The sequence below is a fragment of the Mustela nivalis genome, assembly GCF_964662115.1.
Source record: "Mustela nivalis genome assembly, chromosome: 4".
Lineage (NCBI taxonomy): Eukaryota > Metazoa > Chordata > Mammalia > Carnivora > Mustelidae > Mustela > Mustela nivalis.
The window spans coordinates 143,709,587-143,726,505 of NC_139023.1; the positions used below are offsets into that span (position 1 = coordinate 143,709,587).

Consider the following 16,919-nt stretch of genomic DNA (forward strand, 5'->3'; position numbering starts at 1 on the left):
CTTTATGTTAGGGTCCGTGATCAAAGGAAGGAGACTGACACAAAGCGAAAATCAAACGAAGCTTTATTTCACGCCAAGCATCGAAAATCAAACCGACCGGTCGGGGCCATCTCTTATGAAGAGACGAAGACTACAAGGATACCACTCCCAACAACGAAGAGGTGTTGACAATGAGAATAATAACGCCGCTCCAGTGAGGCCGCTCCCCTGCGAGGCCGCTCCCGACAATGAAGAGGCAACGACTAGGAGGATGACAACCCCGATGACACAGACTCTTCTCCCCATGATGTCACTCTGACAAGGCCACTCCCCGGACAACACCTCTCCGGTAGAGGCCACTGGACTACGAGGCTGCTCCCTAGAGGAGGCCACTCTGGAGGAGGCCTCTCTGGATGAGGCCACTCTGGACGAGGCCGCTGGACAATGAGGCCGCTCCCCCAAATGACACTGCTCCAGTGAGGCTGCTGGCGGTGGGGCCGTGGCTAGGGACGGCGAGGCCTCTTGTGGCCGGGCTGCAGCTTGGGATGGTGAGGCTGCGCAGCGGTGCTGCGCCAGATGACTATTACTCTGGGGACTACCCTAATGGCCATTCTAACGGCTACTCCAACTGCTATTCTAACTCCTCCTACTAATCCCCCCCACTCCCAGCCTCACAGACTAACCTTTATAGAGGTGGTTGAGCCCGGCCCACACACAGGTGGCCAATGAGATTTCAACTCACCACAGTAAATATATGCACGCCCCACTGATTGGATGTCTCTATCTGGCCTGGCCCACCCCTATATCCGGGGTTTGCAGGTAAGTTCCTCTGGGAGGGATGGGGTCAATCTAAGTTTACAACCAAACGGCTGCCTCTGGCTACCCAGGCACCTACACTTTGTATGGACTAAGAAGGTAGGATTTACATCTGCTATTTTGCTATTTGTTTTCTACATGTCTTACGCCTTTATTTATTCCCTTATTTCTGCATTACTTTCTTTTGGTTAAATAGATGTTTTCTAGTGTAACATTTTAATTCTCTTGTCATTTATATTACTGTTTTTTGGGTTAGTTTCTTTCATATTGCCCTGAGAATTACAATTAACATATTCACTTATAATTATCTAGTTTGGATCAATGTCAACTTAATTACAATAACATGTCACAACTTTGTTCCCATATAATTCTCATTGCTTCCCTTCATTTGTACTGTTATCATTATCCAGATTACATCTTCATACACTGTGTGCCCCTTAAAGATTTGTAATTATTGCCTTATGCAGTTATCTTTAAAATCATATATTAGGAAAAAAGCTAAAAACAACCCCAAAGTATACTGTCTTTAATATTTATCTATGCAGTTACCTTTTCCAGTGCTCTTTCTTTCTTCATGTGGATTTGAGTACTTTCTAATAGCTTTTCATTTCTGCCTGGAAGATTTTCATTAGTATTTCTTATAGGACAGGTTTGCAAGTAATGAATTCTTTTAACTTTTCTTCACCTGGAAATGCTATAATATCTCCTTTAGTTTTGAAGCATAGTTTTGCTGGGTATAGAATTCTTGGTTGCTATTCTTTCTTTAAGCACTTTAAATGTCATTCCCACTGCCTTTTGGTCTATATGGTTTCTGATGAGAAATTGCCTTTTAATCTTCCTGGAATTGTTTGTATGTGTTGGGTCACCTCTTTTTGTTTTTTTTTCCTGTTTTCAAGATTTTCTCTTTATTTATCTTTGTCTCCCAACAGTTTGGTTGTGATATGTGTAGGTATGACTCTCTGAGTTTATCTTGCTTGGATTTCACTGAGTTTCTTATAAATGTAGCTTTGCTTTTTTCATCATACTTAGAAGATTTTTTCATCATTATTTTTTCAAATAATCTTTCCCCTTTCTGCTGTCTCTGTCCTTCTTAGCTTCCTAGTATATGTATGTTGATACACATGATATTGTCAGCTACGTCTTTTAAGTTCTGTTCATTTTTCCTCATTCATTTTTTTCTGTTCCTCATATTGAGTAATTTTAACCAGCTATCTTCAAGTTTGTTGATTCTTTCTTCCTCCTTGGTCAGATATGCTGCTGAGTCCCATTAGTATCCATTTCAGTTATTGTATTCTTAACTCCAGAATTTTTGTGTGGTTTATTTAAAATAATTTCTATCTTTTTACTTTTTATCATTTGATGACATATCATTCTTACTTTGTTTTTTAGGCATAGTTTTCTTTATTTTTTGAACAAAATTTGAATAACTTCTTCAAAGTCTTTGTCTAGTAAGTCCAGTGTCTGATCTTCTTCAGGGCAGGTTTTTTGTTGAATGCTTCCTTTTATTGTGGATAGGCCCAGTTTTCTTGTTTCTTTTCACATCTAATAATTTTTTTTTTTTTGAAAACTGGACAATGTTTTAAGAGATTTTCTTTTAAAGTAATCTTTATAATGAATGTGGGGCTTGAACTCACATCCTAGAGATCAAGAATTGTATGCCCTACTGATCGAGCCAGCCAGGCACCCTGAAAACTGGACATCTTAAATAATATAATGTGGCAGCACTAAAAATCAGAGTCTCCTCCCTCCCCATGATTGTTGTTTGATTTCCCTAGTGTTTTTTCTGAACTAATTCTGTGAAGTCTATTTTTTTTTTTTTTTCATGTATGTTCACTAAAGTCTATGTTTGGTTATCTTAGTAGTTAGCTAATGTTTGGACAGAAATTTTCTTAAACACATAGATTCAATGTTTTTCTGCCTTTCTAAAGTGTGCTCTTTGTGTGTTGGGGCAAAACTTCAACACGTAGTTACACAGTTAGTAACTTTACCTTCTTAGTAACTTTACCTTCAGAGTCAGCTTGGAGTGAGAACCTAGGGCCTTCTCAGATCTTTCCTGAGCATGTGTACAGCCCTGGACATCAACATAGTCCTATGCATCATGTGGGCTTCCAGATTCCTAGAAATATGTTGGGAGATTTTCAATGCCCAGCGTCCTGTGGGCATATTATTCCCTAGCCTTTCATTTTATTTATTCAAACCATTATCCTCTCTCTCATATAGCCACCATGAAGTTAATTAATTGTCCTTAATTGTTTTTGACAAGTGCTCCTGGGTAAATAGTTCTTGCACTGAGTGAGCTCAAAGTCAGGCAAAAAAACACAAACTAGAGTCTGGGTTTTTCCATGGAACTATGGGTCAAATAAGTGGGTCAAATAATAGGTCAAATAAGACAGGGCAAACAATGATAGTGCTCTGGAAATGAGGCTTTAAAAAAGGAGATGCATTCTCATTTTCCCTCTCTGGTGGCTCTCAGGCTATTGGTTTATAGTGTAAATGTAGGTTGTTGGTTTCACTATGATTGCAGGCTTTGGTTTTTAAAGCTGTCTCAGAGTTATAGAGTGGAGGATTAGAACAGGACATGAGAAAATGCTGCAAAGCATGGTCTTTTTTTTTTTTTTAATCTAAAATTCAGTGCTTTTTCTTGAATAAATATTTCCTAGATTGCTGTAAACCCATGTTAATTTCCAGAGTTCTAAAAAAGTTAATTCTATTTTTGCTCTTTTTTATCATTGCTTTTACAGGGAAGAGAATTTTATAGGGCCCCAACTCTGCTATTTTTGCTGACATCATCCTTCCAAAGATCCTATCATGTAGACTATATAACATGCTCCAGTTGGTGTTCATTTGAAGACCTATGTATAATATATTACATTCCCTAAGATAAGATTTTTTCAGCTGATTTCTTTAAGTTAAGCAGTCAGAAAAATGCAGTTATTGGAAATGTGTGCTATGTCCATAATGACCAATAAGATGTAGGATACTATTGAGAAAAAAATTGAACATTTAAAAAAATATTTTATTTATTTACTTGACACAGAGAAAGATCATAAGTAGTCAGAGAGGCAGGCAGAGAGACAAGGAAACAGGCTCCCCACTGAGCAGAGAGCCTGATGTGGGTCTAGATTCCAGAACCCTGAGACCATGACCTGAGCCGAAGTCAGAGGCCTAACCCTCTGAACCACCAAGGTGCCCCCCAAATTGAACATTTTTATTCAGTTTTCAAAGATGAAGTGAGTGAATGAATGTATGGACTAGGTCATGAGTTCTGGTTTTAGTATATTAAGAAAGAAATCATAGTGGTAGTAGAGATATGCATATAATATAAAATTAGAACCTTTTAGTTTTAAAAGAGAAAACCCGTGGAAAAGAAAATTTGTTTTCTCAACCTGAGAGAGGCTAAAAACATAAACAGAAATAAAAATTATATTAAAATTTTGCTTCCTGTTTTTCTCATTGTTTTAAGAAAAATTAACAGAACAGTAGCAATGAATTAAAATTTAGTAAATGCTTCATACTTAAAAATAAAATACGGCAAAATTAAGATATAGTAGGATTTGACCCAGTTTGATACATTGTTTTATTCAGAGGAAGTGTATTCAGAGGAACCATGACTTGACCAAAAGTATAATGAAATGCCTGTTTTAAATCCTATTTATCCATACTCTGGTTTCTCTTCAGATCGCATAAATCTTTCGCCTTTTAAATCCTATTTATCCATTAGCAGGCCAGGATTTTATGGGCTATAAATTGAATAAAAATTAGAAATTACATAATTGTTAATTGAAAGGAGATATCAGATCTTGGGTCCAGTACTTCAGCAATGAGCCAGAGCCCTGCCATGATTTGACTTTCACCACGAATCATGAGAAATTGTGACATTCTGAGTCAGACCCTGAGGTCTAAATCTGAATTGATTTTAGTCAGTGAAAATGTATTTTGGCCTTTTTGTTTAATTTTGACCAGTTGATATTCTGTATTTTGTATTATTATTCTGTATGCATGCATGCATTATGAGAGGAAAAAAATTAGAGAGATTTTTGAGTTTTTATTTTTTGTTTCATTGAGAGTCCTCAACTTAAGGGTCAGCAAAAAGGAAGAAAACATAGTAGAACACATGCACTTAATTAAATTATATTATGCTAGGGTGGATATGGCTGAAATTATCCATTAAAAAATAAAACAAAGTAGACTACTCTGTGCATGCTGCCTCCAATTTGGAGGGCTAGGGCACTATTTCTGTAAAGTTATTCTAGTAGGATGGACAAGGCTGGTGGCAATGAGCACATCAAGGGAATGGATGACAGATGTTTAAGAAGGTGAAGAACCAACATTTATAATCTCTTTTTTTCTCCACCTTTTTTTCTAATTCACTTCACTTAGATTGTAAAATTCTATGGCTTTTAAATATTCCATTCCATTCCATTCCATTCCATTCCATTCCATTCCATTCCAATAAAATGAACTTTATTTCATGTAAGTCTTCCTCAGGATAAATGCTGTGCTGTCTTTCTATGTACATGAAAATACTTGTAAAATATCTTAGGGGGAAAAAATCTTAAATGTAGAGATTTTCAGACCTAAACTCGCACAAAATTGTTTTCATTTGATGTTTTGAAAAATGGAATTAGTTGGAAAACTTTAAATGTAGGGAGTTTCTTCACTTAAAAATATAGATTTTTGGCTTTCCTTGAAAATGTGTGATCTCTGGCCAGATGGACCCTCTCAGCATAAAACAGCCAGTGGGAGTTGCCTAACTGCTTGGAGGCCATGTGCTGGCTCACTCTTCCAGTCCTCACCTGGCCAGTTTCACTCATTTTCTGGACACCTTTCTGCTCCTTCTGGAGGCACTTAAATTAGCAACTTCTGCCCAAAAGTTAAAAAAAACAAAACCAACCAACGAACCAAACAAATAAATCATCCTCCTTTAAGTTACAGGTAGTTTTTCAGAATACTGCTTGCCAGTTTGGGTCAAGAGTGATCAAACAGAGCTTTATATTGCTAATGTTTGTTCTGTGTGAGGTTGTAAAATGCCAGCTTGATGTTTCTGGGCCAGTCAAAGTTAGGAGGCCAGGCATGTGGCCTGAAAGATGGGGAGAAGAAGGAAAGAAGTTGTAATCAGAGTATATGCAGGCATGTATATATTTGCAATATAGGGGAGAATATTTGCAGTATATTTGCACGCATAGGGAATTCAGAACTGACCTTGAATGGCTCTGGAGAGTGATATTTTAAAAACATCTTGAAGGTTGAGATTATGAGAGGAGGACATTTTGCAGAAATCATTAGAAGTTTTGGGTCTATAAAAAAGAGAAATGGATAAAGGGACATTTATGTAACTGTGGGTGTGTGTTTCCGGGTTGGGAATTCTTATAATTAGGGATGAAGCTCTTTTACTTTTATTTGAAGGTAGACTGGGGGCCCGGAAAGAAAGGAAGGTACCAGGAAAAAAATAATTCTAATTTATATTCCTGAGGTAGAAAGAATCCTTCTTGCCTCCCTTCCTCCCTTCCTTACTTCCCTCCCTTGTTCCCTCTCCTTTTCCTTCTTTCAAACAATTTATTGAGCACATGAGTTCCTGGTGATGTACTTGTATAGAATTTCATCCAGTATATGTTTACTACTATGATAGATGTTCAGAGTGTAGTAGGAGGGTCTGTGCTTAACTGGGGAAGGTACTGTGATGTGAAAAAAGAAGTGGGTTTGGAGTCAGAAAAATCTGGGTGACGTTTAGATTCTACATCTTCCTAGGTATGGAACCTTTAATAAGTTACCTTTAAATCTTAAAGATAACTCTTAAAATCTTAAAAATATATCTTTTTAAAAAAAATCTGTTCATTTGGAACATCAGTATTTATTGAGCACTTACTATATATTAAGTACATCATGTGTATTATTTTAGTTGATCTTCACAAGAGCATTGTGGAAAGGAAATATTATCCTCTTTTTACTAATGAACAAATGGAGGCAGTTATGTCCCTTTTCCAAGGTCATACAGCTGTTTTATTATTATTACAATATGGTAAGACCAATAAATCAGAACATGCTTGCTGTTGAAAACTGTTTGTCACATTCACAGATTCCAAGAGAAGGGGCATACCACACCAGGGCTGGGTGGGGATGGGGTGGTTGGGGCACGTGGGGAAGCCCCGGAGTCAGTCATGAGACAGAGGGAGAGGAGGAAACCATAGGCAAGAGCCTTTACTGTGATTTCCATGGACAGAACAGGAGAGGGAAGGAGGCAGGTTTATGATTGGCTAGTTTGAGTAGTTCCAGTGGGCTTTGGGGTTTGTGTGCTATTCGACTTGTCTTGGATGTGCTTAATGGTGAATACTCTGGACAGTTGGCTTGCATTTGGAAAGCATGCAGTTGTTTACTCTCTCTAGGAATTGGCTCACCTTGGGACGGACAGTCTCTGCATGGTCAGCAGGGCCCTAGATGTCAGAGCCTCAGAATGCAGGAAATGAAGATACAGTTAATACAGCATCTTGTGAATATGTGATGAAGCTGGGAGTTGGATACTGGTTTCTTGACTCAAGCCTGAGTCCTTAGTATTCTGTGCTAAGATGCATGGAAGGGCCTGGGTGAGCATCGGAGTACATGACCAGAGGACCTAGGATTAGAAGTCAGTTGTTACTTTATTAAGAACTACAGTTTGGCTGAGCTGTTTTACTGAATGAAAGTGAGGCTCTGCCTCCTTGTATGTCTTTGCATCTGGGCCTTCATGTACCTAAAGCACGGTTAGCTCTCCCTGACCCCTGACAGAGCATGTGAAATGCTGCCGTGAGATTAGTAGAGGAGATAGTGGAGATTTTTTTGAGGGAAGATACTGTGGTCATTCTGACCTGGCTTTATAGAGACAGTGTCTCCTCTTACCAGGAATTTCAGAATCACTAGTAGCAGTAAAGACTAAAACTGCTGCTCTGGACCCACTTTAATAAAATTCGTTGAAGGGGGCTGCAGCTCATGCTGGTGGGCTCTGAGTCTGGGGGAGTATGTGTGGTGTAGTGTTTCTCATTCTCCCCTGCATGGCTGCAGCTTGGGCCTTGCCTGACCCAGCCTGGTCATGGCCCCAGCTTTGGAAGAGCTACAGAAGGATATAGAAGGGGTAAAGTTGCTGCTGGAAAAGGCTCCTGGAAAAAGAGTACGTGATGCCTTCACAACTGAAAAACCCAAGATTGGGACAGAAATCAAGAACAAGATGCAGTGGAAATCAGAGAGAAGAGCAGAACTCTTTGACAATGCAAAGGCAGCCACTGTTGCTCCTCTCGTTACAATGGAATGTACAGAGAAAATCAGTAATTATGAATGGGATCAGTGAGACAGGTTTGTGAAAATCCACGTTACCTTAACTGGAGTTCATCAAGTCCCCCCCGAGAACATGCAGGTGCATTTTGCAGAGAGGTCATTTGATCTTTTGGTAAAGAGTTACTCCATGACTGGGCACAATCTCTTAAAACCCATCTCTGTGGAAGGTGGTTCAAAAACAGTCAAGACAGATACAGTTCTTATTTTACGTAGGAAGAAGGCAGGAAACACATGGTGGGACTACCCAACTTAGGTTGAAAAAGAAGGCAAAAAGAAGCAAGAGCCCTCCCACGACACTGAAACGGATGCTAGTGATAGATTGATGAGTGTTCTGAAGAAAATTTATGAAAATGGAGATGATGATATGAAGCAAACCATTAATACAGCCTGAGTGGAATCAGGAGAGAAGCAAACTGAAGGAGACACAGAATCTGGAGACTTTAAAGTCGTTTTGGAAACTGTGAGGGGAAAATATTGATGTTTCCAATAAGGAAATGTTGGTGAGCTGCACAGAGAAATTTGACAGGTAACTACTTACAGAGTCTTCTTCTAAGTGAAGACAATAAGTTCTCCCATTTGCTCCTGGAGGATTTATTTAAATAAAATATGCTTATGAAACACTTCTGCCAAAGATAGTTTCCTTAGTAATCTGGGCATTTTGTTCAAGAAAGGATAACACTGTATTCTTGTGTGAAATGTAAAAAAGCAAATCTTGCCTAACGATAATGCTACATGGTATGCGTTATTGTTCAGTTAAGAGGTAGAGAAAAAAATTATTTTGCCTATAAGTTCTTGGCATCAGCTCCTGCCAATGTAAGAATAAGTAAAAATAAAACCTGAATTTTTACATAAAGTGCAAATCTAAAAAAAAAAAAAATCTGTTGAAAGGAAGTTTCTTGCCCTCACTGCTTCTTCTGAGGTCGCTTCAGGTCAATGTGGATAGACTTACTCTGACAAGGGAGGGTGAGCAAGGAAGCTGGTGCCCTGTTGGATCATTGTTCCACTTAGGCACTCCCTCTTTCCTTTGTCATAGCCTCTGCACAGTGCAAGTTTATTGTCAGAGTATCTGCCCATTGGCCAGATGTTGGAACCTAAGCAGGATGCAGGAATTAAGAAATGGGACCTCACTCATGACTGTACCGTTGGGACAAAACTGTGAGTGCTTTTCTGAATTCGGGAAAGATCACCCCAGAATTGGCTTAGAGACAAAAATAACTAGGAGAACCTGTTTTTCATTAGCTCAACAAATTAATTGCCTCTTTACACATGTAGTTCTGAATTGTTTACCAATATACGACATTCCTGAAATTTCACAAGGTCTCTTTAAATAGCACTTTTTTATTTTCAGGCACTGTTGAAGAACTCAGTGAAAATCAATTTTTGCTCATGAAAATAGAGTCTGTATTATTTATTTGCTAAAACTCAATTTTCTGTATGTGAGGATAGCTTAAATACACATTTGGTTGAAGAGGATTTCATTGGCAATACGAACCCTAATAAATAGGGATTTTTTTTCTAGTTTTAATTCATGAAGTACTAAGTTTATACCATTTTTATGAGTGAAAATAAGTATAAGTTGTTTTTTAAAAAATACAAAGCACTTGGTTTCTCTGAGGACATCTTCCACTAGAAAATTTGGAATCTTTAGAATGAAAGTCACAGGAAAATGAATGTATTTCCCCTTAAGATAGTGAAAAGTAGCTTTTAGAATGGAAATAGCAGGATTTCTCTAAAGGAACCTAGGCTAGAAGAATGAGCAAGTTTTCCAGAATGACAATGATTAAGTACAAATATCAGAGTCAATATAACACACCCTTAAAATGGAATAGGCTCTCAGGGCAGCAGAAACATTTGAATGATGGAGCCAAGGAGTGAAAACCACTGTAGTGTGCATTATTATTTATTCTTTGAAGTTTCAAGATTCCATTTCAATCAAGAGTCACTATTGTTTAGAACAAATTCTATTTTGCTAAGATTACTCCCTTAGTATTTAATCAAAGAAAGTCCAGAAGGAAATTTGCTTTTGTGCAATATTCTGATGGAGGAGCCACATTAAAAGGGACTCAGTGAGCATCCTGTCTTATAGATAATTCATGCAGTGGGTGATTGGATTTGTAAACTGAAGAAAAAAAAAATCTCTTGCTGCATGCAAGTGACAGTTCCCTATAAATACATTTGAATAATGATTCATTTTAAGAATAAACTTGAAAGTATAGTTGAATTTTATGTTGGGAAATTGCCCTCTTTGGAAAGGCTGCAACTGAGAGTCCATTCTTCATCCACAGATCGCCTCAAACATTTGCTTCAGTTTTAAGCCTAACTTGAATCTCATATAAGATTTGGGCTGTTGGGTTGAATTTGGGTAGTGTCTTCCTCACATGCATGGTTTTGCTGGTGGCTTAGTGTCTCTAAAACATGAATGGACTTTCATCTGGACAGAGAATATTAGCCTTGAGTCACTGGATCAAGCAGACTGCGAGGAAAGAGGTAAAATGGTAGCAATTCGGACAGATAGATGCTGGTGCCAGGGGGAACTTGCTTCTCATTACTCATTGCCTGAATTCCAAGATTAGGCCATTCTGTTGTTTTCTATTTTAGACTACGATGATCTTTATAAATTTAAGACATATGTGGTAATTCTTTGTAGTCTCTCAGAAACAGCCAACTAAAAGATTTTAATCAACCTCCAGAAGTTTTAGAAAGACTCTTGTGCAGTTTTAACATTATGTAGGTCAGTAAATAGGGCATCTCAGTTTGGAGCATCTCTTTTGATGATGAGGGACCCTGAAATCAAGCCTAGAGTTTTGCTCATCATTTAGATGTCTTTGATTCTGTAAGGATGATTCATATTTATGCTCTAGATAATAAAGTCATGTATTAAAAGTCCTCCCAAAGGTACCTGACCTTCCGAGGTACAGACGTGTCCTTGTTCATCGCAGTGAGTTAAACATCTGTGATGCATTCTTTTAGCTTTGTAACAGAGAATGACCAAGATATTGCCTAGGGGCAGCACTGACCACCTAGATAGTGAAAGAAAGAATGCAATGGATGCTATAGGTTAATGTTGAACCTTCTGGGGAGACTGGCAGGGACCACAGCAACAGTGGCCAGTCCCCCTCCGTAACCTCAGCTCAGTTCCACCCTAAAACCTTCCTAAGGAGTCTGGAAAAAAGAGCATAATGTGTGTGTGTGTGGAGGGGGGGGGGGCGTGTTTTGTATTAGAAACCTCACCCAGGGAGAGCTCACCTGTTCTTGTCTTGGCAAAGTTGGGAAGATGCACTGAGATGACCTTGACTCTTTGCCCCCCCCCTTCTATTTCATGGCTTTCTCCTTTGTTATTCTCTCCAAATTTCCTCTCCTATGACATTAACTTCTACCATTTTGGCACCCACTAGTTCTTTGATGCTCTTTAACACACAGAAACCTTGCTCTGTGGGACATGAATATTGGATCTCACCCTGACCAGTGAGCTTATCCTTTAACCCTTTTATAGGATTTTAATAGGTTGGCTAAGTATATTTTAGGTTTTAGGTGTATGATGTAATAAACACAGAACTTGTTAATTCCTCTACCTTGTCAGATCTTTCAAGTCATTTGGAATAGTGCAGATAATAGGGTTTTAAAACTTGGGATGCTAGTGAGGCAATAAATCCAAATTTCATTTCTTTGTGCTTCATGCAGGTGGAAATAAGTGGATGTGTGTGGCTAGTGGTATTTTTCTGCCTTGTGTGGTGCAGTCATTTGAGGTGAATATTTTCCTCACTATACCCATGTGCACTCTTAAGTGCATGAGAAGGCGTATAATTCTAGACAGAATACTCTTTCAGTTTTTTGGGGTTTTTTTTTTGGTACTTTTTCCAACAACTAACCTGTTGTTTTAAGACAAAGAAAAGACTAGCAGGACAATTTTGAAAGACATTTTCACAAACATTTCTCTTGGAAGTGTAAATTGGTGCAAAATTTATGGAAGGCTGTTCAGCAATGTATTTTTAAAAGCATTCAAAAGCTCATAGTCTTTGAACTCAGTAATTTCACTGTTTTGAATTTACTCTAAAGAGAAAAGAAATCACAAATACGCAGAAAGATTTATATTTCAGGGTTGTTCATGTCAGAGTTAATAATAGTGAAACATTAGATACCCTCTATGTATTCAACAATTGAGAAAGATTAAATAAATTGTGACACATATATATGATGAAATATATTTATGCATTTAAAGTCCTATTTTTATATAAAACTCAAAGGAATAACCAACTCCTGATAATAGTTATTTCTTGGAAGTATGTGGGAAAATTTTATTTATTTAATTATGTATTTATTTACTTTACAACTTTTTCTGCCTTGAGTATTTATTGGATTTTAAATGAGGAAAATAGCATAAAAATTAAAATAAGGAACAGTCTTTGTTCTAACTGTTCCTAACCAGAACCCTCAACTACATTATTCACTTGAATATTTCAGGGATTGATTGTTCATCATTTTGGTTATCTAAGAATTTTATTATTATTATTATTGTTTTCATTCCTGAAGCTCAGCTTCTATTGATTTCAGAATTTATTAGTCCCGTGATTCAAAGTGAATGAATAGGGACAAGAGAAGGCAGATTCCCCGAACCTTCCTTGGGCTGGATTTGAATATAGCCTTTATAGTAAGAAGTAAGGAAAAATCTATTTGTTAATAACAATTTTTTAAAAATAAATTGTTTTTGTAGAGGCTAAGTGTTGAGATTTTATAAGAACCAGCAGCAAAGCTTCTGACTGGCTTCTGGGTCTTTGTCTTTTCTAAAAGAGAATGTAGGAGCAGAATATCTGTGGGCAGAATATCAAAATGGCTTCCTGCTGGGTAAGTGTAACTACCAGAGGGTTTCTTCCTTGGAGAGCCCAGGGGAGAAGAGCTATTGACCTGATGCAAAGGGCTTATAACTACTTTTAACCCTAGCCTCCTTTTTCTCTAACCTAGCCTGCTCTGAAAGTTTCTCAGCCACATGTTTGATATGCTTGAATATTTAAAAGATTTCAGCTATAGAGCCATGTACTTCAACAACTAATTGCTCCATGTAATGATGACGATGTCAGACTTGAAAATTAGATCCATATGTTTGGTGAAAAGAATCAAATTCTTATTAATGTATGTTCCACTTGGTAGGCATATAGAATTTTCTGTTTTTATCATATTAACATAGTCAATACCTGGGCCTTTTTATGTTTTGTTGTTGGCGCAGAACAATGGGAAATGAAATATAAGAAATTACACAGGGCACACGGATCTCAGTCTTGGCTTTTTATCTTTTAAAATGTCTGTGGTTAAAGACTTTTCTTTTAATGATGTTTACATAGGCTGAAATGAGTTGATTTATGTCTCTTGATTAGCCCAAGAGAAGTCATTCTTGATTGCTGAAGTGCTCAAAGCCCAAAATTATTTTATTGAAGTTCAAGAGTTTGAAGCGAGTCTTCCACCTTCCTCTTCCTCACCACACTATTCGGTCAATCTATGCAGGATAAATACACTTTTAGGCATTGACAAGGAAATACAGTTCTTTAGGAAAAGCACTGTGGCCCATGAAGGTGCATTCAGGTACCATGTCTGAAAAGTACATTGGCTGCGACATCAGATCCATAATAAGACAAAGCTCATGCACTCAGGGGCAAGCATTGACTAATATTCTGAGTGAGTATATTACTGTGATGAGCTTTAGAAAACATTTAGATTGCTTAATATGGAGTAATCTGTGTTGAAAGGATTTGCAGGAGGCCTCTAAAATGTGGGTACCTTCCTCTGCCTCCACTCAGGAGCTTAAATGTTTTCTTTACTCCTTCTAATTATACAAGTAGGTGACACTCATTGTAGAAAATTTGGAAAATATTGACAGGTTCTAAAAAAGAAAATTCAAATTCCTGTAATCTCTAAGCATAGAGGTTAATATTGTTGGTATTGTTTTTCTTCTAGTCCCTTTTCTCCTGTTCATTTTTACATTTATCATAGTTGAGATCCTTAAGAATTGTAGTTCACTTTTTTTTTTTTACAAACATTATATCATGATTATTTCCCTTAGCATTAAAAGTTCTTCAAAAATATGTTTTGGATTTATACTACTTAATCATAGAACCTTAAGAATTCCTATTTTGCATATTTGCATTGTTTGCATGTGTTAATTATTATAAATAATGATGTATTGAACATCTTGTGCATACATTTTTGCTCATACACTTAACTGATTCTTTAGGACAGATTTTTTAAAAATGGAATTCATGATGCACTTCAAGGGTACTTTTCTAAAATCTTAAATTCTCATCATCTTAGGTGCAACATATGGATTTCTATAGCACAATATCATTTCCCTGGGAAATGATGAGGCTGAAAGTGGGCAGATTGTAAAAGCTTATAACATAAGAAGTTAGACTTTGTTCTGAGCTCCTCATTAGCCATCCTGGTGCAGACTCTTGGCCGTGTCACTTCAGCTCTCTGAGCCTTAATTTCTTTCTTTTGTAGAACAGTTAAATAATCGCACTCTCTTTCTTGTTGCCTTTTTAGAAAATTTTAAAGTAGGCTGATTGACAAGAGTTTATAAGGCCCTTTGAAAATGTTAAAAGTACCATGGAAGAAAAAGTAATGACAATCTCGTTGTTTATTTTGTGTTCAGGAACCAAAATCAGATGCTCAGACCTCTAGTCATTAGAGGCTTGGCTGGGAAAGCGGGAGACAATGAGACTGGCCAAAGCAGCACTAACTGTTCAGTATAATTTCAAAGGTATGCTAAGAGAAAGAAAGCTCAGCCAAGAATTTATGACTCGGTCAGAGGCGAAGTTGAGAGCTATCACCTGCTTCAAGGAGGACAGCTTTGGATGAGTTCATATATATGCATGGCACACTGCTACAGTCTAACTTTATGACTTTTAATGACTCCGACCACCTAATCACTTGTGAAAGGATGTGCTGGAGTTTGCCTTCACTCAGCTTGACAAGGTGATGGGAGGCATATATCTTCCTTACATGAAAACACTTGTCAGTTGCATCATATTTGGTAAGACAAGCACCAATGTCACCTTGGGGGGAAAGAAAAGTAACTCAGCTGACATCCAATGCATATGAGTTTCCAATATGCTGCAACATCGCCTAATTTCAAGTGAAATATGCAAATACACCCTATTTTGTCTGTAGTTTTTATTTTCCTGATGCTTTCTCTAAGTGCCACATCTTCTGCTGATGGAAACATTGTGTAACTTCTTCTGAGCTGATGCATATTTAAATACTCAAGGCGAAGAATTTTCAGCCTTTGAGTAGAAGCAACATGGCAAACCAAATGCAAATCTTTCAGTCACCTGTTCTTGTTGGGTTTGTTTTTATTTTATTTTTGGGCTTGGGCTGCACTTATATAACCAGTTCGCTTTAATTCAAACTGCTGAGTTTTAGACTTTTTATGGGTAGTAGGTCAGCTGGGTGAAGTCGGGCTTATTAGGGTTTAGGACTAAGCTACGTGGGCAGCAGAAATATGACTGAGGGCATTGTGATGATGAAGAAACGAGGAAGGAGCTGGATCATAAATTCATGTCTCTTCACTATTCCTTTCACTAAACTTGAAAAAAGAATACTAAGGCAAGTGTGTTTTGTAATCCCCGTGATAGGTTTGTATATTTATTTCGTTTCAATTTTTAGATGACTTCGCCATTGAGGCAGCATACCCAAAGAAATCTAAGTATAAGTGCATTCAAGGGGCAAGGACGGATCAGGTGAATACTCCAGATCAGAATAGTGGGTTTGATGGCTTTCAGAGGGATAGAGCCCTGTTTAGTAGGGAAAGGGAAAAGTTAAGTTGAAAATGGGGCTGCTGTTGAAAAGGTTTCCATGCAAGCTTTGTCTGTAACAAAAGGAGAAAGGCATCAAGGTATTTTTAATGTGACTGCATTGTTGATTCCTGTAATAGTGTCCTATTGAAAACAAAAACGTCCCTTGTAGACCATCAGACTTTCCCTAATAGAATGACCTTGTTTTATAAGAAGATAAGTGGGCTCTCTTTGTGTACGTTAGAGGTCCTGATCTGCAACAGAGTTAAATTTGAATTTTCCAGGTTATTGGTAAGCACTTTAAGTTCAAGTCTCCATATGTGTGCTTTCTCCATTTTGACTGTATATACATTTACTATAATTGGTATTTTCTTATAACAAGCCAGTCAGCTCTTGCAAATACAGGGATCAAAGGTTCCATGTTATTTCATATATAAATCTCCTCCAATTACTGTTAGCTACATATATTTGTACATTTCTAAGTGGCAAGAGAAGATCCTTTCTCCAACTGAGTTGTGTAGTTGAATTCTGCCTATTTTGGAAGCGAAAATTGCTGAGGGTTTTCTTACATGTGTAGAGCAAACAAAAGTTGTTTTTAATTTGCTATAACTTTATTTAGATTCCACTAATGCCCATCATGGAAGAAGGAGGGCAGAGGGTGTGCTGAGCCAAGTTGTTTCTCCACCCAAGAAACAAAAGAGCCCATCATCAGAATCTGACTTAGGTCTATCCACTACTAATGAAAAGTCAGTAGTTACTTTAAGTTTTTTGGAGGTCAAGGAATAAAGGGCCAACTGCCTGTAAGTGTCCCCATGGTAGCCTAAGATCAACACACAGACAGTGATGTGACATGGTTCCATGTACAGTACTACATATCAGAGAAAGAGAGTTTGTGTATACTCAGATAAAATATATTCAGATTTGGCAGGCCCATCTGAAGCACTGTTCCAGAAAATAGTAGGTTAAAAATTACATTTGCCTTTTCACTGTAATTCAGAAAGGGACAAAATGTCAAATTTGTGTTTTGTGGCGATCCAC

The 16,919-nt window shown here is 37.7% G+C and overlaps 1 protein-coding gene and 1 pseudogene across 2 annotated transcripts in view; both read left to right on the plus strand.

The window, feature by feature from the left end:
* The first annotated feature begins 240 nt into the window (after nucleotides 1-240).
* Nucleotides 241-16,919, plus strand: part of LOC309863084 (uncharacterized protein) — a 231,155-nt gene continuing 214,476 nt past the window's right edge. The window contains exon 1 of the mRNA XM_082727583.1: nucleotides 241-798. Coding sequence (XP_082583709.1) covers nucleotides 754-798 — 45 coding nt within the window. The 5' untranslated portion in view covers nucleotides 241-753. The remainder of the gene's footprint in view (nucleotides 799-16,919) is intronic.
* Nucleotides 7,859-8,491, plus strand: LOC309863803 (calcyclin-binding protein pseudogene; annotated as a pseudogene). The gene has a single exon. The product of its transcript is annotated as a calcyclin-binding protein pseudogene (transcript).